This window comes from Castor canadensis, chromosome 11 (assembly GCF_047511655.1).
Source record: "Castor canadensis chromosome 11, mCasCan1.hap1v2, whole genome shotgun sequence".
Taxonomy (NCBI): Eukaryota; Metazoa; Chordata; class Mammalia; order Rodentia; family Castoridae; genus Castor; species Castor canadensis.
This window is the reverse complement of record NC_133396.1, coordinates 94,151,676-94,174,047: the sequence shown is the minus strand read 5'-3', so window position 1 is coordinate 94,174,047 and position 22,372 is coordinate 94,151,676. Positions and strand designations below refer to the sequence as shown.

The following is a 22,372-nucleotide window of genomic DNA, read 5'->3' as shown; positions in this document are numbered from 1 at the left end:
AAACAAACAAACCAAAAAAACAATACTTGGGCATGAATGTTAACCTCAAACTATTGGCAGTTTCCCACTCCTGAGTTCATATTTACCTTGTCAAACATGAAGACTTTATTGATCTGACCTCGGAAGACCTTCAGGACAGAAGTGATGTACACACAGGCATCCTGGATGGCCGGGCCAATGACTTCTGCTTTGTCTTGCTCTTTAAACATCAAGTTCACAAACACAATTGTCACTGGCCGAAGCTCAGACAAATAACCCTGAAGCTGTTTGTCAACAATCTGCAAGGAAGAGAGCAGACCTGTGTCAGGGGATCCTTTCTCTCAACACCACTCTACCCGCTTACCCAAAATCATCACTAGGAGGAAACTAGCTTTTTGAGACTCTGGGGAAACTGAAGTTATCGGGATGTGTTTGGTACAACATGGCAGAGCCAGTCTGCCTAAAATGTGGTAATTGGAAGTAGAATGACTGTCCAAATTGCTTCTGTGGATTCCCAGCACCACACACACACATCCACACATCCACACAAACCAAACAACAAAGCACAAAGGGCTGGGGAATATAGCTCAAGTGGTAAAGCACCTATCTAGCAAGTGGAAGGCCCTGTGTTCAATCCCCAGTACTGGGGACTTGTGTATGGGGAGTCTTTTTGATGAGGATTTACATAGTTGCTAATTTTTGGCCATCATCACTCCATTACCCAACTATTAGCTCCTTCAAAACAGTATGAGTCTTCACAAGAGGAAGAACTATTGTTCCTTTTGGAACTCTTATTTTCACAAGTAAGGGATAAGAATTAGCTTGCCATGTAATTCAACCTCCTGGTTTTATAACTTAGTGCCTTCTGAATATTTTTACATTCTATTCCAATCTATCTTCAAACAAAATAAAATCAGCATTATTATTCCCATTTTACAGGTTAGATAATAGGCATGGAGAGGTAAGACAATTTTTCCAAGGTTAAGTAGGGAGAAAGTAGCAAATCTTCAGACCCTTATTCCAATATTCCATCTGCCACATGGTCCTGCCTCATATTCTAGAAGAAAAAGGGGACTGGTGTAGGGAATAAAACAGCCATGCTTGGGGTAGCACTAGGATAGGTTTCACAGAATTCTATTGTTTTCACAAAAGTGATGTGATTTCTGTCTAACCAGTATAATGATTTTCTTTGGTTTTTCAAATACATTCACAAATAATTTTACAAAATTTTTCTATCAGACCACGTGTTCTGAGTTTTGGCTTGGAAGACAACCACAGCATCTATAAGGACCTCTGTTAAGTGCTGGGGTAGGCCTTGGTTAAGTTGTGAAACGTTTTTCTTTTGCCTTCTTTCAGCCACCCTGGCTGTACCTCTTCACCAAGTGTTCATTATTCTTACCTGCAATTTTCCCAGTGACTCACGGAGTCCTTCTTGTACCCTATTCCTATAGACCTTGCTCTTAGCTGGTCGCCACTAATGAAGCATAATGTGTTTAATCTCTTGAGGTAGGGAGGGCTATACAGAGGGACTTGAGCTTCAAAAATCTTGAAGAGCTGAACAATTGTGAGCACTAGTGTTAGCCACTAGGCAGGTACCTAAAGGGGCAATCATCTTAACTTGGGGTGTTCGACCTCTGCCCCTTTAAATGACTATTAAAGCTCCTGCAAAGTTGCTTTATGTTGTTGTTTGTTTCAGATGAGACTCTCTAAAATCGCTGAGTTACTCTGTCTCCCTATTTTTAGGTGATCTGGAATAAACTTTGCTCATTATAATACTAATTTCTCTGCCCAGAGGCATTCCTGGTCCACCATTTTGTTTTGGAACATGCAATGTATGGTCTCCAACTGAGCATGCTCAGAATTGTGCCCACTTCTACATGCAATAATGAGTCTTTCCTATATGAATATGTATAAATTTCCCCAATTAAAGTCCCTGCTTTCTTGGCTCAGGGAGACATGTTTTGGGAATTATCTCCAGTGCTCTCCTTACTTGTTGCAAGTAATAAACTTTGCTTCATTCTTTTATCTCCTGGTTGTGCTTATTAGCTTTGCACTCAACAAGGGGCAAGAAACCATTGTGCTCTGTTGCACTGGAGGTAATGTGTTTACATTGGGCTTAAGGTGGAAGGGTGTGTTCTGATACTGCTTCAACTCTCCCCCCCACCCCCACACACAGATGGCAGCTGCCCACAGATTAGGCTTGTTTTAGAAAGATTTCCTCCAGGATACAAGTGAATTGTTGGGATTAAAGTATTAAGACAGGCATCTGTTAGGAGGGTATATAGCCTGAGCCAAAACAGATGCACTCATTCAGACGAAGATTCAAACCTTAGTTACACCTCTTATCGTACAACCTTGGGAAAATTCCTATCTTTCTGGGTTTTCTCATATGTAAAATGAGATTAAAAATATCTACCAAGAACTACCAAGAGTACATATATGAAATAGCAGGATGACTGGTCATGTGGTGAGTGCCAAGATATAATTTACATGGCTTAAGGTATTTGAGTCCAGATCTAAAAGAACAAAAAGAGAAAGCTTTGGGAAGGTGAAGGTAGTTCAAAGTGTTCTAATTACCTGTATTGTTAAATCTCAAAATTTAAGATCTAATGCAAGAAACAATGTACCAAGGGTCATGCACTTGATAGCTTTCTGCCCTGTGCCATATAGAAAGAGGAACCATGTGTTGTCATGTGCTTGCAACAGCTCCAGTTTTCCCAGTTATGTAAGGTAACTGGGCAAATATAAAGTTTTTGCTGTGTAATTATGAATAATGCCCCCCCAACCTTTTTTTCTCTCCTTTTGTTTCTTTCTTTTTTTTATGTTTAGCTGATTCTTTTTTTTTTTTTTAATGTTCTTTTTATTGCTGTTCTGGGTGGGGGTACATTGTGGCATTTACAAAAGTTATTATAATATATCAAATATATTATACTTGAATTCATCCCCTCCAGCATTCTCCTTTATTGCCCCTCCCCCTCTCCTTTTGTTTGTTTCTTTTTTTCCTTTTCTTCTTTCCTTTTTCTTTTCCTTTTCTTTCTTTCCCTTTTTTGCTGGAGATGCTACTCAGGGTCTTACATATGCTAGGCAAGTGCTGCACTACCACTGAGCTGCATCTTCTCGCCCTGTTTTCCCCGCCATACTTAATAATATTCTGATTTGAACAATAAACTTTTGTGTCACCTACACATATAGAATGTCTTTTTATTTAGGAACATTTAATTAGTTGCAACTTGGGGTTTTTTTCTTTAGTCTTTCCAGCTGTCCAAGATCTCTGACACCCCAAAAGTTAGTAAATTTAATTATAAAAAATACCTGCTTCAAAATGCTTTCCATCACGTACTTTTGTAGGGCCAACTCCAGCTCAGGATTAGGCTCCAGCATGCACGCAAGCCTCAGGAGGTCTAAGAGGGCAGAAAGATGGGGCAGGCTCAGGAAGGGAGGCTTGGCTCAGCAATGCTAGACATAGGAGCCTGTCTGTTCCCATTTCCTTGGGCAATGGTCCTCATAGTTCAATCAGGAGACCCTGGGGCATCCAGTGGTCAAAATGGGCCACAGGAAATCCAAAGAGGAGGTCTTAACAGGTTGTGGGCCTCCCAGAATTTAGTCGCATATAGCTCAAAAAACTCTGATCTAATTGTCGTCACATGTGGACTTGATCTAAAACTATTGCCATGGGCAGTGGGCATGGCTCAAGTGGTTTAAGTGCTTGCCTAGCATGTGTGAGCCCCTGAGTTCAATCCCTAGCATGGCTAAATAAATAAATAAATAAAAATAAATAAATTTTAAAAAATGACTGCCAAAGGGGATAGACAAATGAAGGATAACAATAGAGGAGGGCAGGGTCAGAACGAGGGGGATGGGATAATTGAAGAGCAGCAAGAGTCAAATTCAGGAAACTGGCTTTTGGCTTGTGACTGTTACATAAAAGTCACAGAAGGCCATTGTCCTGGATTGAGCACCTGCACTGAGCCCCAATAAACCAGACATAAAGTCAAAATGCATTCATGCACACTAACATTCCAAGTTACCAAGCTGTAACTAAGCTGTTTATCTGACTCTTTTTTATGCCCTATCACTTGAGCCACACTCCCAGTCTTTTTTTTTTTTTTTCCTGTTTTGAAATAGGGTCTTGCTATACAGCCCAGGCTGGTCTCCAACTAGGATCTTCCTGCTCTGTGCTCTGAAACTATCTGGTGGGAAATGATCAAAATGATCTTGAAAAAAATCAAAAAGTAAGAGAGAGAGAAATGGTGAGAAATTTTCAGAGGATAAAATGATATGAAAAAATTACATAAAAAATAAAAATGGTGCCTCAAAGTGGTATGAATGAATAGGCAAATTTAACTTTTGAGTCTTTCTTTCTTTCTTTGGGACTTAAGTTTGAATTTCAGGGCCTTACACTTGCTAGACAGGTCATGCCACCAAACCCTTTTTGTGTTGGTTATTTAAGAAGATAGGGTCTCAGATGTATACTGTATTTATGCTTCCCACAGTAGCTGGAATAATATCTGTTCGCTACCATGCACAACCAGTGGTTGAGATGGGGGTCTTGTAAACTTACTGCCCAGGCTGACCTTGAATCTTGATCCTCCCAATCTGCCTCCTGAGTAGCTAGGATTACAGACATGAGCCACTGCACCTGACTGAGGGTGCTTCTTGATTACCTCATATATTTGAAACAACCATGCTAGACACTGTATGAGCATAAAAAAGTAATTAGGAAACTTGGTTTTTTCCTTGAGGCACTTATGGACATTGAAATATTTGTAGAAAAGCTAAATAGAAAAATAAAAGTAACTAGGCCAATTAAGCTAGTAGACACTAAGGACCAGAGAGACTCAGAGGAAACAGTGATTGTGTGAGCTGCTTTAGTCAGAAAAGTTTCATAGGAGAAGTAGGTATTTAACTGAATATTGAGTGGCAATGACATTTTGCCAGAATAATTCAGCAGGGCATCCAGCACAGCAAATGAGGTAGGTTAGTTCCAAGAGTCAGCACGGTATGCTAAAGGACTGTGAAGACTCTTGCCTGGCTGGAGTCCCCTGTGAGTACCAGAAGTTCAGAGGAAATAACATTGAGCAGATGGTGGAGAGAAGCAAGGAGAGAAGGGAGGCTTTTAAAGGCCTGGGCCATGATGGTAGCAATAGTTCTGAAGAGGTTATCTGTTACACATTGAAGAACTTCACAGGCTTTTATTCCAGTTTTGTAGCAGTTGACCTCTAAATCCTTGGAATTTCTGAGGCAGAGGAAAATCTTTAGACCACACCACAACAACAGCTCACGGGATGACTCAGGCTAGTGGTTGGCCAGAAAGACCAATCATCTGACTAGAGGGGTAGAGCTTTGAGTCATGTGGTCTCAGCCTTTCTGGGTTTAAAAATTTTTTTATTAGCACCCACTAATTGTACAAAATAATGGGTTTCACTATGACATTTTAATATTCCTTTCTTGTTCTTTTTTTAAAATTCATTTTCCTTTCTTGTTTTGATGAAGGAACAGTTTTTAGAAAAGTATAATAGCTTAAAGTTTAGATATGTTGTGGCAGAGCCCTATGAATAAGGGCCTCTGTAGCCAATGGTCTGAAAATGAGCCCACTACACATTAGTGCCATAGAATTTAGTAAATGTCTCTGGCGAGTCTTGTCACTTTTACAGAAAACAAGGTCAAGTACTGCCAAGTCTCCGCACATCTTCCCTTTTAGTATAAATGGGTGTTTTAAAAATACTTTTTTTAACCATGAAAATTGTACACATTAATGTGTCTATATATTTTATACCCATCTCCATATATAGATAGGTATCAGCTCATAATAGAAAATCCTAGCTGGGTGCTGGATTATGCCTGTAATCCTAGCTACTTACTTGAGATGGTGGGGATAGAGGTTCCAGGTCAGCCTGGACAATAATTCTCGAGATCCCATCTCCAAAATAATCAGAGCAAAATAGATTGGAGGTGTGACTAAGCAGTAGAGTGGCTGCTTTGTGAGTGCAAAGCTCTGAGTTCAAACCCCAGTCCCACAAAAAAAAAAGAAAAAAAAAAACCAGAAAGAAGGAAAACTATAGCTAGAGATCATCACAGACTTACATATACAAAGTGATCTTGTTCACAGTATTCTGTTGACAGTGCTGATAAATGATAAGGAAACTAACAATGTTATAATGTAACTAATGATCATATGCACAATTCCATGATTTAAATTTGTTTTCCGGAATATTAATCAGTATTAAGTTAAAACAATTTATAATAAGAAAAAAGCTTAAAAATGTCAATGCTGGAATGAAGATGGCTTGTAAGCAATTTTAAAAAGATAATTTAGGACAAAAGTCTGTCTTAGAATTCAGGACAAAAGTCTGGGCTAAATTGTGGCCATTTAGGTTGGGATCTGGGTGACACTAGCAATTTGTGGGACCTCGAGAGTGAGGACCTCCTTCAGTTTTGTGCCTCACTCTAGTCCTATGCAAGTTAAGCATGAATGAAGAGTTCAGGAAGAAATGAGTAGAGAAGAGTAGAAGGTTAAGGACAGATCCTTGAAGTCATCAACACTTACAGAATGGGAAGGAAACTAAGCAAAGAGCACTGAAAATTGGGTGGTTTGAGAGATAAAAGCAAAACTAGAAAAGAAGAATACTCTTGAACTCAAGGAAAATGAAGAACATAGTATCTAGAAAAAGATCAATCCAAAATTAACCACTTAGAATGTGGCCTGAGGGAAAGCTACCTATTTTGGCAAGTCCACTTGGTAGGCTTGGTATAAACAATTTCAGACAGAGGGGAAGGGGCAGAAGCTATCAGGGTTGCAGACTAGATTAGCATGGGAAGCTGAGGCAGGAGGTTCACTTGAGCCCTGGAGTATGAGGTCAGCCTGGGCAATATAGAGAGACCTGTATTAAAAATAAGCAAAAAGCAAGACTGGAGGCGTGGCTCAAGTGGTAGAGCGCTTGCCTAGAAAGCTCAAGGCCCTGAGTTCAATCCCTAGTACTACCCCCAAAATGTAAAATACAACGGTATAAAAAGAATAAAATACTTAGGAATAAGTTTTAGGCTGGGGAATAGCTCAAGTGGTAGTGCTTGCCTAGAAAGCAGTAAGCCCTGAGTTCAGTTCCCAGTACCAAAAAAAAAAAAAAAAAGCAAATGAGAAACAGACTGAGAATATAAAATATAAATATATATGTAAATATAAAATGAGAATATAAAAACAGACTGAAGAGTAGGTGCACACATATCCCAAGGCAATCAGTGTTTATTAGATGAATAAATAAATGTAGGATACAAGAACAAGTACAAATTATTCTTCAAGTACAGATTATTCTTCTGAGAAGTTTGAGGGGTAAATAGGAGTCAAAGATAGATTGTTTTCTTTAATTACAGGAGAGTTACAATATTTGGAATATGATAGAAGGGAAGGTAGAGGGGTAAGAAGGGTTATATTTAGAATTGCTGTTCTGGGCCTGGAGGTGTGGCTCAAGTGGTAGAGTGCCTGCATAGCAAGCACGAGGTCTTGAGTTCAAACCCCAGTACCACCACCACCACACCAAAAGAAAAAAAAAAAGAGTTTCTGTTTTGGAGACTTGAAAGTAGGTCCCCTTTGTGTGCTGGTAAGGACTAGAGTTGTGTTGAGGAGTGTTGCCACTTGTCATGGATCTGTTGGCATTGGTATTAGAACCTCCTGACCTCTGAAGAAGGAAAAGCTCTTGTCCATGGAGGATACTTACTTTTGTGGTCACCAGAAGGATAATAATCCATGAAAGTCATACACTTTGTGAAAAATTCTTCAAAGTTAAAAGTAGGAGGTGGTTTTAAGAAGTTAACCTAAATAAAATGAAAGAAGTTTTCAGTGATTATAAGGGTTCTATGGTCCTTTGAGTATAATTTCTCAGCAGAGAGTCAGGGAATATGTTTTTGAATGTCTAGAACATGGCAAATAGTGATTGCATACTTAAACACTAAAGATCTTCAATTTTTGTTTGTTTGAGTTCTTTTTGAGATAGGGTCTTACTATGGAGATCAGGTTGGTCTCATACTTGCTATATAGTTCAGGCTAGCCTCCACCTCCCTAGTGCTGGGATTGCAGGCATGCATCAAGATGCTTGGCCTTCAATTTGTAAAACTGAAGTGCTCATGTATGTTCAAGACTCTAGGTACAGTCCCCAACTCAAAAAGAAAACTTAAAGGAAATTTAAAAAGTTTTTCTAATTATTTGTTAAGATCTTGATGATTGTTATATACATAAGAGGGCCATTCCAGAAGACTAACTTTATATTTTTCTACCCTCAGAACCTTTTTTTTAATGATAGTAATTCTTTTTTCTTAAAATTTCTTTTATTCATATGTGCATACAATGTTTGGGTTATTTCTCCCCCCTTCCCCCTGCCCTTTCTCTTTCCCCCCCACCCCCTCACTACCAGGCAGAAACTATTTTGCCCTTATCTCTAATTTTGTTGAAGAGAGAGTATAAGCAATAATAGGAAGGACTGAGGGTTTTTGCTAGTTGAGATAAGGATAGCTATACAAGGAGTTGACTTGCATTGCTTTCCTGTACATATGTGTTACATTCTAAATTAATTCTTCTCGAACTAACCTTTTCTCTAGTTCCTGGTTCCCTTCTCCTATTGGCCTCTTCAGAACCTTTTTTGCTGTCCCTCTCTCCTCTCACATTTAAATTCAAATAAAGCCAGGTTAAACTGTACACCATGTCTTTCTTATAAGTGTTAAAGGACAAAGAGGGCTAATGCCCAGTACAGGTATTAGAGGGCTGGGGGCATTGCTCAAGTGGTAGAGGATGCTTGCCTAATATGTGCCTGGGTTGAATCCCTAGCACCACAAAAAGAAAAAAAATTAGGAATACCACTAGTAATAAGGTCAGGACCTCCATAATATGGCATACTTAGAGCTGCCAAACCTTATTTCTGTGGTATTCTCTCTCTCTCTGTCTCTTTTTCTGTCTGTCTCTCTCTGTCTCTCTCACTTTCTTTCAGTACTGGGATTTTGAACTGGTTTAGAACTCAGGGCTTTGCTCTTCCTAAGCAGGTGCTATACTGCTTGAGCCACGCCTCCAGCCCTTTTTGCTCTGGTTATTTTGGAGAAAGGGTCTCGTTTTTTGCATAAGCCAGCCCTGGAACCTGGACTATTTTTATGCTTCCATTCTTGTTCCTTGAACAAGGTCACTTTACCCCACACCCCACCTCAGCACCCAACTTCCACATCCTTAGTTACCTGGTAGAGAAGCTTGATCATATCCTCCTTGAACTTCCAGCCTTGGCAGCTCCTAGAAGAGTTGTCCTGGGTGAAAGCCTCCTTAGCCTAACCCAGAGTTTCCCAGAATCAACTTTGCTGCCATGACTGGTAGGACTTTCTGCAGGCAAAAGCATCACACCTACCTTAACTGCTCGCTGGTCTGGAATCCTCTCAATTTCAATCATGCTCCGGTCACAAAGCTGCCAGCAGTTTGGTGACAGAATGACATCGTTCATCTGGGCCATGTTCTGTGCAAGGCGTACATCATTCACTGCCTGGCCGGTTACCAAAAAGTAGTTGCATGTTTCATCTCCAAAGACCAGCATAGTGATGTGGCCAGCAGCCAATCCTGGCAAGAAGGCAACCAAAGGTTTCTGCTAAGAAGTTCTGGGTTATTCTCCAACAGCATTGACTCTTGGAAAAAAAATCAGAATCTTGGTACTACCTCAGAGCAAAATCCCATTTCTAAAATTCTCCATAAGAATCAGAGAATGTCTCTTCTTAGACCCTGGGCTTCAAAAATGCCCTTCTTTCAAAGCTAAAAAGTTCAGTCATTAGTTTTCTCTCCCTAGGTGGCCCTGTTATTTTATTTTACTGGCAGTACTAGGGTTTGAACTCAGGGCTTTGTGCTTGCAAGGCAGGCTCTCTACTGCTTAAGCCATGCCTTCAGCCCCAAAGTAATTTTACCTTGTCTTCAATTCATTATACTTAAGGGCAATAAGAAAAAAACTTTAATAATTCCTGTTTGGGGAGTATTTTCATTTTATCAGAATTTCTAATTTTAGGCAACAGCTAAAGGGTGAAAGAAAAGGAGGAGGCATTTGGCAGACACATGTCCCATGTTGCTCTTTTTGTTTTCAAGTTGAGAGATGAAGGTTTTGGTACCTGAGCAGTAGAAGACGGGTGATGAAAAATAGGACATGTCCACTACACACACACACACACACACACACACACACACACACACACACACATATGTAACACACACACACATATATTATATGTATTTCATTGTTCTTTTCAGTAACCGTAATTTAATATAATCAAAGTTTATTCTTCATCTTTGCTCTCGATGTGCTGATTTATCAAAGCTGATTTCCCCTGGTACTGCATAAAATTTGTTTTCCATCTGAAATACACTATCTTAGTGCTATCAGAAGAAAAGATGCTAGAACCCACCTGTCTATCAGCCACACAACATTCATTTGAGATACCATCATTCTGAAGAAGGACATTACATCAGTCTTTGTGTGTGTCAACTTTGAAAAAATAATATTAAAATGACTGATTTTTTTTCAACAACATATTTAACTCATTTGGAAATTTTGAAAAACAGCCAAAGGGACCTAAGTTAAAGAATGCTGAGAAACAGTGAATTGGATAACCTCTGATGATCCCATGAGCTCTGATCCTTGAAACTTCTAAGTATTACAGAGTTTAGTTAGGCAGAAGCTAACACCAACAGCACCAAACATAGCTCTAGCTGTTATTCATCATTTACACCTTTCAGAATCTCATTCCTCAGCTATGAAATGGGTACAATAAGGCCTATACCTTGAGACTGTGGTGAAATGAAATGACTTACTAGGCAGGAATGGCATGCCTCTAATTCCAGTATTCAGAAGGCAGAGGCAGGAGGATCAAAAGTTCAAGACCAGCCTGGGCTACATGGTGAGTTCAAGGCTAGCCTACGATATGTAGTGAGATCCAGTCTCAACAAAACAAAACAAGTAAACCAAACCAAACCAAACAAACAAACAAAAAAACCAGTGTGTAATGTCTTCTTCAATGTAATATGAAAATGTATGAGGTTGTTACCATTTTATATGTATTACCTCACCAGGCCTGGTATAAAACTGGAGCTGTGTTTCTGGCTTACCTGTTAAGCTTTTCTTGCATATCATTCTTTTTTTTCCTTTGTGTTTTTTTCCTTGCATATCATTCTTATGAAGTAGGGTATGACTGATCTCATGTCATTGCTGAATCTATGTGGTGGCAAACTACTCTGTATTGTACTTAATGCTACACAACTTGTACAGCAAAATATACTAACAACAGCAACAGTAGTAATGAAGATGGTTAATATGTGCCAGGCACTACATAAAGAAATTTACTTTTTGTAATAACCCATTAGGTAGACATAATGATCAGTTCAATTTTTTTTTCTTTTTTTTTGGTGGTACTGGGGTTTGAACTCAGGGTCTCTTTCTTGCAAGGCAGACACTCTTAGCACTTGAGTCACTTTACCACTTTTTTGTGCTGGGTTCATAAGGCCTTATGAACTATTTGCCTGGGACTAAACCACAATCCTTCTGATCTCTGCCTCCTAAGTAGCTAGGATTACAGGAAGTAAGCCACCGGTGACCTGGCTCAAATTTTCTTAGCTGGTTAAGTGAGGCAGCTAAAATTCCCATTCTGGTCAGTCTTATTCTGAAGTTCAAGGAATGGTGATGGAGCCTAGCCACTATATTCCCCCCATTTTCTCTTTAGGAAAAACATGAGCCAGGAGCAAGGACTCATATCCCAACTTCTGTAGCATCTGTTCTTTTTCAAGCACTTACCTATCTTTTTTTTTTTTTAATTGGGGTTTGAACTCAGAGCCTTGTGCTTGCTAGGCGGGCACACTACTGCTTGAGCCATTCCACCAGCCCAGTACTTACCTATCTTGACCCGGATATCTAGGCCTTCTTCAGTCTCCTTAGTCTCAAACAGCTCATGGATCTCCAGGCTACATTTAATTACCACCGTGATAATATTTTTCAGTTGCTTTCGTTCCACCTTCCACAAGGCTAGCAGTGCGTCACCTTTAAGAGAGAGACAAATGGGGGCTTTGGACGTAGTGTGGGAACCAGGGCATTTTTGTATGAGCTCTGTGTTACTCTTCACATATCCCTCGAGCTATCCCCTGGCCATGACTCTGAGATGTCTCCTCTTTCAATGCCCAGGCTTCTCAGTACTTTCCTATCCCTTCCTACTTAATCAGCTTCCATACCTGCAAATTTTAGGATGTCTCCTCCAAAAATCAACACTTCTGAAAAAAAAAAAAGAGAAAATAAACTAAATAAAAATCTGCTTCCTTAAAGCTTTAGTAACAAGAATTTGTTCCTCATTAGAACAGAAACAGTTACTAGAGAACAGAATAGACTAGTACTAAAGATGTCATCTCACTGAATTGATTTGGGCCTCTTTCCTCAACTGTAGAATGGGGCCACTGACTCAGATTGGGTCTGTGCTCCATTTCTGCCACCAGGAAAGAATGGAGAAAGATTGGGTTTCCCACAAATCCTGAGGACAACTACCCTTCTCCCTCAACAATGGAGTGTTTTCTGTGGGCTGGGGTTTAGTGAACATGGGGGTGTGGATGAATGGTAGTACTCCACAAGACCAGTCAGGAAAGGGGAAATCACAGCCATAGTCAACTTAGGCTTTGCTTATTACCATCTTGCATTTTAAAATTTAGATTTTATAGTAAAAATGGATATTATTGTTGATTTTTGGTGCTGGGAATGAACACAAGGCAAGAGCTCTACCACTGAACCACACCCTTACCCACAAGGACTTTTTTTTTTTTTTGTCGAGTGCCTGTTGTGCTGAGTGGAATGCAAAAAGGAATTAGACATTGATTCTGCCTTTAAGGGGCATTCAGTTTTGTCTAGTGAGTAACATTAAGATATTACTAGAGAACATAGATCCTGATAAAATAGTAGGCTTAGAGGTTATCTTAACAAGAGTAAGTCATTTTCTTCAACCAGACTTTTCAGTCAGCTGTGATGGCTTCAGAATCCTTCATTAGGGACAAATGACTGATAAGTTAATTATAAATCATTCTTATCTATTCATACAATAATGTCTTAATGACTATGTTTGGGTTATATGGATGCTACCTTTTAAAAATACTTGAATGTGTTCAGTATAACTAAAAGAATTGCCACTATACTTCTTTTACTCTTAAATTAATGCAAAATATCCTTTCCTTCAAGTTGTATGAGATCACGAGACTTGATCCTATTCTTTCAGTTGTATCATAGCATATTTCAAAAAAGATTGGTTCATACACATTTCCTGGTGAATATGAATAATGCTAAGTGGTTGTACTAGGTTATAAGCAACAAATACAGATAAAGCAATGAATTAAAAGAGTCTCATGCCAGATACCTTCGAGAACACTTACTCTCCACTATTGCACTTATGTAGTAGTTGAGGATCTCCACCAACTGTTCAGCCCCTCGGTCCATGTACATGGCTGTGCTGAACTTCTCAGTCATTGCCGTAAAACCTGTAATACATGTGAGCTGGCTTCCAAGGCTGCTCGGAGGAACCAAGCAGAACCACAAGAGGGCAACGATGGAGAGCAAGGGACTTAGCTTTTAACAAGTGCCAGTTTCTACCATTTAAGTCATACCTCTAGCCCTCAGAGTTTCTTCTTCATGATTTTTGTGGCAGTAATGTGTCAGACATATAGTCTCCTCTGTGTTATTTTAGGGGCCAGGGAAGGAAATTCCAGATTCTTATTTGATAATAACTGAAAATCTTTTGGGAATAGAACCTTTCATTCCATGGTGATGAAAACACACATTTCAAATTTTTCTGAAGAGGTCATGCTTACTACTAAGAAGTAAACATCTAAGGAGATCATTTCTTGAGGTCAGTTTTGTCAGGGATACGTGTGAGACTTGGGGGATGAGGCAGTGAAGTTGGGGCAGGGACACTGGAGCCTAAAGTCTCAGGTGTGGGACTTGGGCATCTTCCAGACATACCCATGACTGGAAGCTGGGGTGAGGAGACTTAAGAGAGAGCCAGGTCCACATGTCATTCTCCCTCTCCTGTGTTCTCAGTAGAGAATATTTGCTGTAATAACAGCATAGGGACTTAAAAATTGTGTCCCCACTCTTCAATCAAGCTGTGCATGTGGATTCTGATATGAGCTTGATGCTCTCTCATGTTACACAAACATCCCTTTTGTACTTGCCTGAAATATCAACAAACATCAGGACTCCATCAAAATATTTCACGGAGGGTCGCTCTGGAGAGAAATCTCCATAGACAATGAGGTCTGGCAAGTGAGCTGCTATCCTGACGATGGCTCGGTCCTGTAATTCTTTTCGAGCATTCATGTCCAAGGCAAATGTTCAGGACTTGCTGGTGAAAGGAAGCAGTTCCCAAAAAGTTCTTCTAGAAACAAAAGTAGGGAATGGAGAAAACCTAATGTACTTGATCACTCACTTTCCTGTTTCTTTTTCTCCACTGGCTTTGTTTCAACCTGTGAATTGCTTATTTAAATGATTGACTGGTGACAATGCCATAGTTGGTGAGTAACACTTCAAAAAGACCATTTTTCTATACAGAGGGAAAATGACCCACTCAGAGTGAACCTCCAACTCTGAGCAGCTGTTACAAAAATGAGTGCCATTACCAAGGCCATGTAATGGGCCGTCCATTTTCATGTAGGGGTAAGCCCTCACTGCAAGTACTGGTGTAGGTGGATCAGTGGCACTGTCCACTCAGACCAAATTCCTTTTCCTTCTGTTTCATGTTTCCTTGTCTTCCCCCTTCTCTTTTGGTTTCTCATTTTAAATTTCTCCTTCTTAGGCCAATAGGAAAAGGGGACCAGGAACTAGAGAAAAGGTTAGATAAAAAAGAATTAACCTAGAAGGTAACACACATGCACAGGAAATTAATGTGAGTCAACTCCTTGTATAGCTATCCTTATCTCAACCAGCAAAAACACTTGTTCCTTCCTATTATTGCTTATACTCTCTCTTCAACAAATTAGAGATAAGGGCAAAATAGTTTCTGCTGGGTATCGAGGGGGTGGGGGGGAGAGGGAAGGGGCGGAGTGGGTGGTAAGGGAGGGGGTGGGGGCAGGGGGGAGAAATGACCCAAGCCTTGTATGCACATATAAATAAAAAACAATAAAAAAAAATAAATTTCTCCTTCTTAAAGTGATTAGAGTTTATGTGTATGAATATTTATATGTAGGTAAGAATTAGACTATTATCTAGAGGCAAGAGATTAATATTTTAAGCTCTAACATTAAATATACAGGGAGAGAGTTCAAAAAGCACGTGGGAGCAGGTGTGGGCAGGGGTGTGTATGTGACAGCTGGAAAGGTAGATCTTAGCTGTAAGTGGCAGGAAATGTTGAAACCAGGATTTCCTAAGGTCTTCCTTAGTTGCTGGGGGAGATTACACGTGCATGTCTAAATGTAGTTAAAAACCATGCTCTACCAGCCTGAACAAAACAGCATCTCCAGCTTTTTCAGAGAAAACCAAGTTCCTGGAATAGGTTATACAGAAAATAAGAGAATTAAGAAAAAAAAAAAAAGACCTGTTATTTTTGTTTTAATGCTGTCCAGCAGGGAGGAACTGACTAATAATTTCAACCAGACATAGGTCATATTGGGACATATGGGCATGAGAAGGAAAAAGACAGATACATTGAACACATTAGGAAAGCATTTTTTAAAAGTTAGGGAAAACATTAGTATATTTAACAGACAAACTTTAAAATGTTTAAAAATGAGTACTACATGGTAGATATTAGATAACATTCAAACACTAATCTGGGGTGCTAGAGGCATGGCTCAGGAAGTCAAGCACCTGCCTAGTAAGCATGAAACCCTGAGTTCAAACCCCAGTACTGCCAAACAACAACAACAAAATAATGAATCTGGTGGTTAGGAAAAATGCTAAAGAATTTTTCAGCTTTATTGAATCAAAGGAATTAATACAAGAAGGAAAAGGACAAATCTTAAATACTGCTAGGAAAAACTGAAATCTAGGATAGGAAAGTCATAACAAAGCATCCAGGTTATTGATTTTTAAATTTTTTATTGTATTTTATTTTTTGGTGGAAGGCAACAGATTTATTCAAGGCCAACCCTGAGGAAAATGGAGGACACCCCTGTGTCTCAAATCTTCATGTTACAATCTCACATGGAGTCAAAAGGGCTTTTTTGGGACTCGAGGTTACAGTGGCAATGGGCAAGAAATCTCCAGGCTGAGTGGAGATGGCTGAGTGGCCATCTCCTTTCCTTTTCTTGAAACTCCATCTGGATCTTGGACTCGTAGGGCCAATATCTGTACCAAGAATTTTCTTTCTTTTGGGGTCACAAACAAAGGTGAAAGTAAAGGTGGAGTCTGAGTATTTGAAATCTGGAAACAGGAAGTGTTTTTTGGCTCTGGACTACTGGATGTCAATATCCTGAATTTGTCCTTGCCTTGAACACATCACCATTAAATTAATCCTGGTTCTTCCCTCCTAGGTTTGTCTGTTCATAAAAAACTGGCAAAAACAACTGGAATGTGTCAGGGTCTCCCTAAAAGAAGGATATTTCTTTGGCTTCTTTTCAAAAGCTACCCCTTTGCCTACAAGTCAAGGGAAAACTCCAACAATCCTGTTACCTTGTTCAGAGAGGAGATATTGCTCTGGCACTCACTTATTTTAAATAAACTCAAGTAGTCAGCCCCAAACAACTTACATTCACCAATGTAAGAAGTAACAAGTATAATTTCAAATAATAATGTAATTTCAAAAAATAATGCAGAACAAAAAATTGGGCTAGAAAACCACACATCAGCATACTCATCTAACTTTTTTCCTTTGTCTTTACTTAAAAAAATTACTTATTCTCTCTCTCTTGCTCTCTCTCTCTCTCTCTGGTGGTGTTAGGGTTTGAACTCAGGGCCTCATGCTTGCTAGACAGGTAGGTGCTCTTACTGCTTCAGCCACTCCACCAGCCTGTTTTCTTCTTTTTTAAAGGTGGGTTAAACAATAAGGTGTTTATTAGAGCATACATCAACACACACTGAGACAGGCAATTTCTCTTTTGAGTGATGTGGAATAAGAAAAATTCCACCATGGCAATCACATACACAAATTATATCCATAAAGAAGGCAAACTTGTACAGACCATCAGAATCCAGATCACTCCTCTTGGCCAAAGCTGGGTCCTGTCTATGCTTTACACAGTTCAGAAGGATGAAAAGAGGATCCCCATGAGGTCACATTATTCATAACTTCCTGCAAGGTTTGGTGAGCATGAGGGTTTGCATTCCTTGAGCACATCAGGTGACTAGTGGGTACTGAGGATATGCCATATACGAGCATCTGCTCTTCTGAATTGCAAAAGATGAGGCTACATGGGGATTCCAGAAAATACATCCTGGAGAATATGGTGTGTCAGTCAATATCAAACAGGCTATGCAAATAACTCTAAAATCTCAGCAACTTGAAATGACAAAGGCTTATTTCTTATTCATTTCTTGCTCATATTATGTGTCTACTGTGGGTTGGCTGGGGCTCTCTGTTGCTGCATTCACTTTGGCCTCCAGACTGGGACATTCTGGTGGCCAAAGCAGTAAGAAAGAGGATGCAATGAGACAGACTCAATTCTCCTCTCAAAAGTGACATCCACTAGTGACATATTTCACATTTATTCATGTTAATGAAAGTCAGTTACACAGAGACCTGACTTTAAGTAGGTAGGGAAGTGCAACCCTACTATGTGTGCAACAGGAAAAGAGTTGAATATTGGTGGCAGACTCAATAGTTACCATGCTTACAAAACGTGAGTACTTACTTTAGCAAGAGGTGATTAAAAGGAGTCTAATGAATTCAGAGTCAAGAGCTGTTCCTCTTGTCTTCCTCCCTCCCTTCCTTCCTTCCTAAGACAGCCTCACTATGCATCACAGGTTGCTAAATCTTACATGACCTCACCACAAAAAAGATAATTATGTGCAGTGATGGGTATGTTAATTACTTGAATAATTTCACAGTGTATAGATATATCTAAAATAAAAAAATCACACTGTACACCATAAGTATGTGCATTTTTTTTTAAAGACAAGGTCTTGCTGTGTAGCTTGCATTGGCTTGGAACTTTCTATGTAGTCCAGGCTGCCCTCAAACTCAGTCTTTCTGCCTCAGCCTCCTGAGGGCTGGTAGTCAACTTTACCTTAACAAAGCTGGGCTGAAATAAATAAAATGAAAAAAAAACTGGAGAATTTTTTTTTTTTGATGTTGGTGATTAAATCCAGGACCCGTGCATGCGTAGCATGTGCTCTACCACTGAGCTACACCTCCAGCCTTAAATTATCTTAGCAGGGCTGGGAACATAGCGCAACCGAAATGACAATGAAGTTTCAGAAGAATAAATGCAAAGTTCTGTATTTATAGTTAACGAAATCAAATGCATAAGCATATGGTGTGAAAAACTAAATTTACTTAAAATTAATGCTCTTTTTTTTTCTAATAAAAGCCTTTACAGAACCATGACATAAATGCAGAAAATAAATAAATTGTAAGGGCACAGCTTAAATAACTACCAAGAGAATAAATCAATTAGACAAGAAAGAACATTACTAGCCCTCTAGAAGCCCTTCTCATACCTCCTCCTTGTCTTTCTCTTTTTTTCTTTTGAGACAGGTTCTCACTGTGTAGTCCAGGCTGGTCTTGATCCTGGAGCCTCAGCCTTCCCAAGTGCTGGGATTATTAGCAGTGCTATGGTCCAAGTATAACTTGACCTTAACAGTGGGCCAAGTTTTTCATATCCTTATGTGCAAAATACTAAATTGTAGAAATGATGCTGACTAATGCTTTAGTGTCAGGGGCCTGCTAGAAGACCTTAAGTGTTTGCCACACAGGGCTTCTTCTCATGCCATCTTCCAGTCCCTCTTCCTCTCTCCTCCTTGAAAGTAAGCACTCTCCTGACTTCTCACATCATAGTTCACTGTCACCAGCTTTTACACTTTATATACATGAAAGCATACTATCTCTTTGGTTTTCTCCCTCAGGCATTTACGACAATCATCTATTTCATTGTGTATATAACAATATTTGTTCATTATCAATGCTGTGTAGTATTCTACTACTTGATTATATCATTACTGTATTTGTCCATTATATTATTTACCTATGGGTTTTTCAGTTTTCAGTTATTAGGAATAATGCCTCTAAGAACATTCTTGCTCATGTCATTTAGTGAACAGAGGTATTTTTCTTGAGTATACACCTATAACTGGAATTGCTGGATCACAGCAATTGTTTTGTTTTGAACAGGTCTCTCTATGCAGCTCCAAGCTGGCATCAGACTCACTATCTTCCTGACTCAGACTCCCGAATGCTGGGATTACAGCAATGTGCCACCAGGACTGGCTTACAATACACTTTAATCCATCTTTTTTTCATGTGGGTGTGGTGGGTAATCCCAGAACTCAGGAGGCTGAAGTAGGGAGAACAAGTTTGAGGCCAGCCCTGACAACATACTAAGACATATTTAAATAAACATCTTCTTTTCCTTTTTGGTGCTAGGTATCAAACCCAGGGACTCTGTACATTAAACAATACTATATCACTGAGCTGTGTCCTCAGCTAAAACTTTAACACATCTTGCCAAGCAGCTTTCCAAAGCTGGTTTGAGAGCAAGTTGCTGTATGTCCCAGCCAACATGTGCTATTGTTTTCCGTTTTAGCCATCTTGGTAGGTAACTATTGCTACCTGCTTTGTTTCCCTGATGGTACCAAAGGTGCTTAAGCAACTTTTCCTATGTTTCCCATGTTGGATACAATGCAGTGTTCAAATCTGACCTAGAAGATTGGGTTCAGGTTGCCTATTTACTTGAAGTTCACTGAGTATGGAACATGAGGAATAAAGAGATTGGAAATGTTAAGTCAGGAGATGATGGCATTTAGGTTAAAATGGTAGTTGCTGTCAAATGGGGAAGAGACCTGAAGAAGCTCTATTTGGACTGAAGTGTAAAAGTAGCGGGGTAAGTGAGAGACACAGGTTCCCATACAGTCTCATGTGGGCTCCTGAAGTCAACAAAAGAACTCCCCTACTTTCTCTCTTGATGTAGAGATTTGGTTTGGCTAGGCAAGAATAAAGTTTATGGGAGAGTGAAGAGGGAAAGGAAAAAATTGGGCATGGTGGCTCATGCCTGTAATTCCAGCACTCATGAGGCTGAGACAGAAGGATGTTTGAATGAGTTTGAGGTTGGCTTGAGCTACATAACGAGACCATCTCAAAACACTACTGCCCTCCAGTTCTCCAAAAAAAGAGGGAAAAGAAAGTTGGCATTTTTCTCTTCAGTGGAGGGATATAGTTTATCAAAGAATAAGTGGCCTAAACAGCATGCTTTTTGTAGGCATGGACGCCCTGAAAAGTCTTCCAGAGATGTACTGAGCAGAACTCAGATAGGTCTGAGTGGAGCTGAGTAGAGGATAGCTATAATCTTCTCTTTCTTGCCTATCAGGAAAAAGCATTCTCATCGGCTACCACTTTTTAAGACTGACAGATACAGCGAATAAAAATATAGGCTGCACAGTTAAATTTGAATTTTATTTTTTGGCAGTACTGGGGTTTCAACTCAGGGCCTCACACTTGTTGGGTAGGCACTCTACTACCATTTTTGAATTTGAAATTGTATTGAGCAACCATACTGTGAACCCTCCAATCTTGGCAATATCCAAAACCTCCTCACATGCACTGTAAAGTTTTAACACTGCATAGAAAGTGGATTAGGTTTATTCTTTGTTTCTGAGAGTGACTAGGATCAGTGACTGGCAATTACTAGAAGGCAAACGAAAACAACTAAGAATGAACATTCCAAGTGGGCAGTTATAGGAAGTATTGGACAACAATCTGTCTGAAGATTAGAGGTGATTCTCATATGTGTGGAAAGAAAAATTAGATGGTTGCTAAGATTTCATTGGATTAAAAAGGTGATTTGACAACTTCAACAAATTTTTTTAATGATTACTAAGCAAGGAAAGTAGATGTGTTTTGAAATTAAGATGACAAATATACAAGTGAAATTAGAAGAAAATTATTTGTTAAAAAGTCAGGGATATCTAAATGCCTGGTGTGGTGGTACATGCTTGAAATCAGCATTCAGGAGGCTGAGGCAGGACTGCCAGTTTGAGGCCAGTGTGAACTACAGAGTGAGACCATGCCCCCCCCAAAAAAAAGACAAATACAAAAACCAAACCAAAAAAGCAAAAACAAAAACCAAAATCCTAAACACCTGAGTTTTTCTTATGAATACCCATAAGAAAACAAGAGATTTTCTATTTTAGAAGAATCTTTCTGCTATAACTTCTACATTAGAAAGTGATATTTACTTTCTATAATAAACACATAGCACATTGTAATTATAATTTAAGACTTTTTTTATATAAAGCATATTATATAAGTGGCCTCATTTAATCCTCAGGTAGGCCTGATCCCCATTTTATAGCTATGGAAACTGAAAACTCAGAGATGTTAACTTGCTCTTTGTCACACAGCTGGAAAACTCAGGTCTGCAGGACTTGAAACTTATTTTCTACTATACCATGCGATAATCTCATTTGTAGGCACTTTATGACATTTTGGGGCTGTTGTGACCTAGAGAAAAGATGTATTTAAACTTAGAACACTTTGAATGCACTGTGTTGGAGTCCATCCTATCACAGTCAGGTGTAAAGTATGAATACAGGGGGCCCTGTGGAAGCATGAAAGCACTGAGGATTGAAGATACCCAAGTGGAAGAGCAAGCAGGTGAGGCTCCAGCAAAATACCAAAAAAGTTTCCTAAAGGAAGCAAAGTATACAGTTTGGCTCTGTTTAAAGAAAACTCAACAGTACCAAGAAGTGGAAATTAAAGAGAAGTTAGGGAGCGACTACACCCATTGTTTCTCTAAATATCTCTTCTAGAATTTTCTAATAGATTTCAGCTTATGCTCAACTTTTCATCAATAGGTAAAGTTTCAAGACATCGGAGGAGATACTCTGACCTAAAGGAGTAGTGTCACAAAGGCTTGCTTCACCCCTCCATCTGGTAACTGTTCTTCAGTTATTACAGTATTAAGTTCCTATTAGCATATGTGGCTTATTTTCTACACGAATATCCTTGATTATCTCTTGACCTGTTTATATTGTTTTCCTCTGAGTTGTAAGCTTCCTGTTTACAGATCACATTGTACTGTTAATCTTTGTTTCTTTGTGGCATTTTCCTAGTGCCCTTTTTACATGGTAGGTAGTCACTATTTGATATCTGATGAAAAGGATATTATGTGAGAAGTTGCAACAGAGAGGTAAATAGAGGGTAAGGTAGAAAGACAGAGCATCCAGGATAAATAGGATTGGGTAACATAAAACTGCAAGCTTCTAATCTCACTTGC

At 39.4% G+C, this 22,372-nt stretch overlaps 1 protein-coding gene and 1 long non-coding RNA gene across 3 annotated transcripts in view; one reads left to right on the top strand and one right to left on the bottom strand.

Moving 5' to 3' along the window:
• The window catches only part of Adcy10 (adenylate cyclase 10), a 64,265-nt gene extending 49,305 nt beyond the window's left edge, over positions 1–14,960 (bottom strand). For both annotated transcript variants that reach the window (XR_012438842.1, XM_020178886.2), the window contains exons 1-8: positions 14,183–14,960; positions 13,385–13,489; positions 12,206–12,244; positions 11,874–12,017; positions 9,357–9,562; positions 7,692–7,788; positions 3,292–3,380; positions 87–278 (exon numbers count right to left, since the gene is read on the bottom strand). Coding sequence is in view for 1 of the 2 variants with exons in the window: in XM_020178886.2 (XP_020034475.1) it covers positions 87–278; positions 3,292–3,380; positions 7,692–7,788; positions 9,357–9,562; positions 11,874–12,017; positions 12,206–12,244; positions 13,385–13,489; positions 14,183–14,327 (1,017 nt within the window). In the remaining variant the exon portion in view is untranslated. The remainder of the gene's footprint in view (positions 1–86; positions 279–3,291; positions 3,381–7,691; positions 7,789–9,356; positions 9,563–11,873; positions 12,018–12,205; positions 12,245–13,384; positions 13,490–14,182) is intronic.
• Positions 1–22,007, top strand: part of LOC141413871 (uncharacterized) — a 70,442-nt gene extending 48,435 nt beyond the window's left edge. The window contains exon 4 of the long non-coding RNA XR_012438843.1: positions 21,951–22,007. This is a non-coding gene — a long non-coding RNA (uncharacterized lncRNA). The remainder of the gene's footprint in view (positions 1–21,950) is intronic.
• The last annotated feature ends 365 nt before the right edge of the window (positions 22,008–22,372 follow it).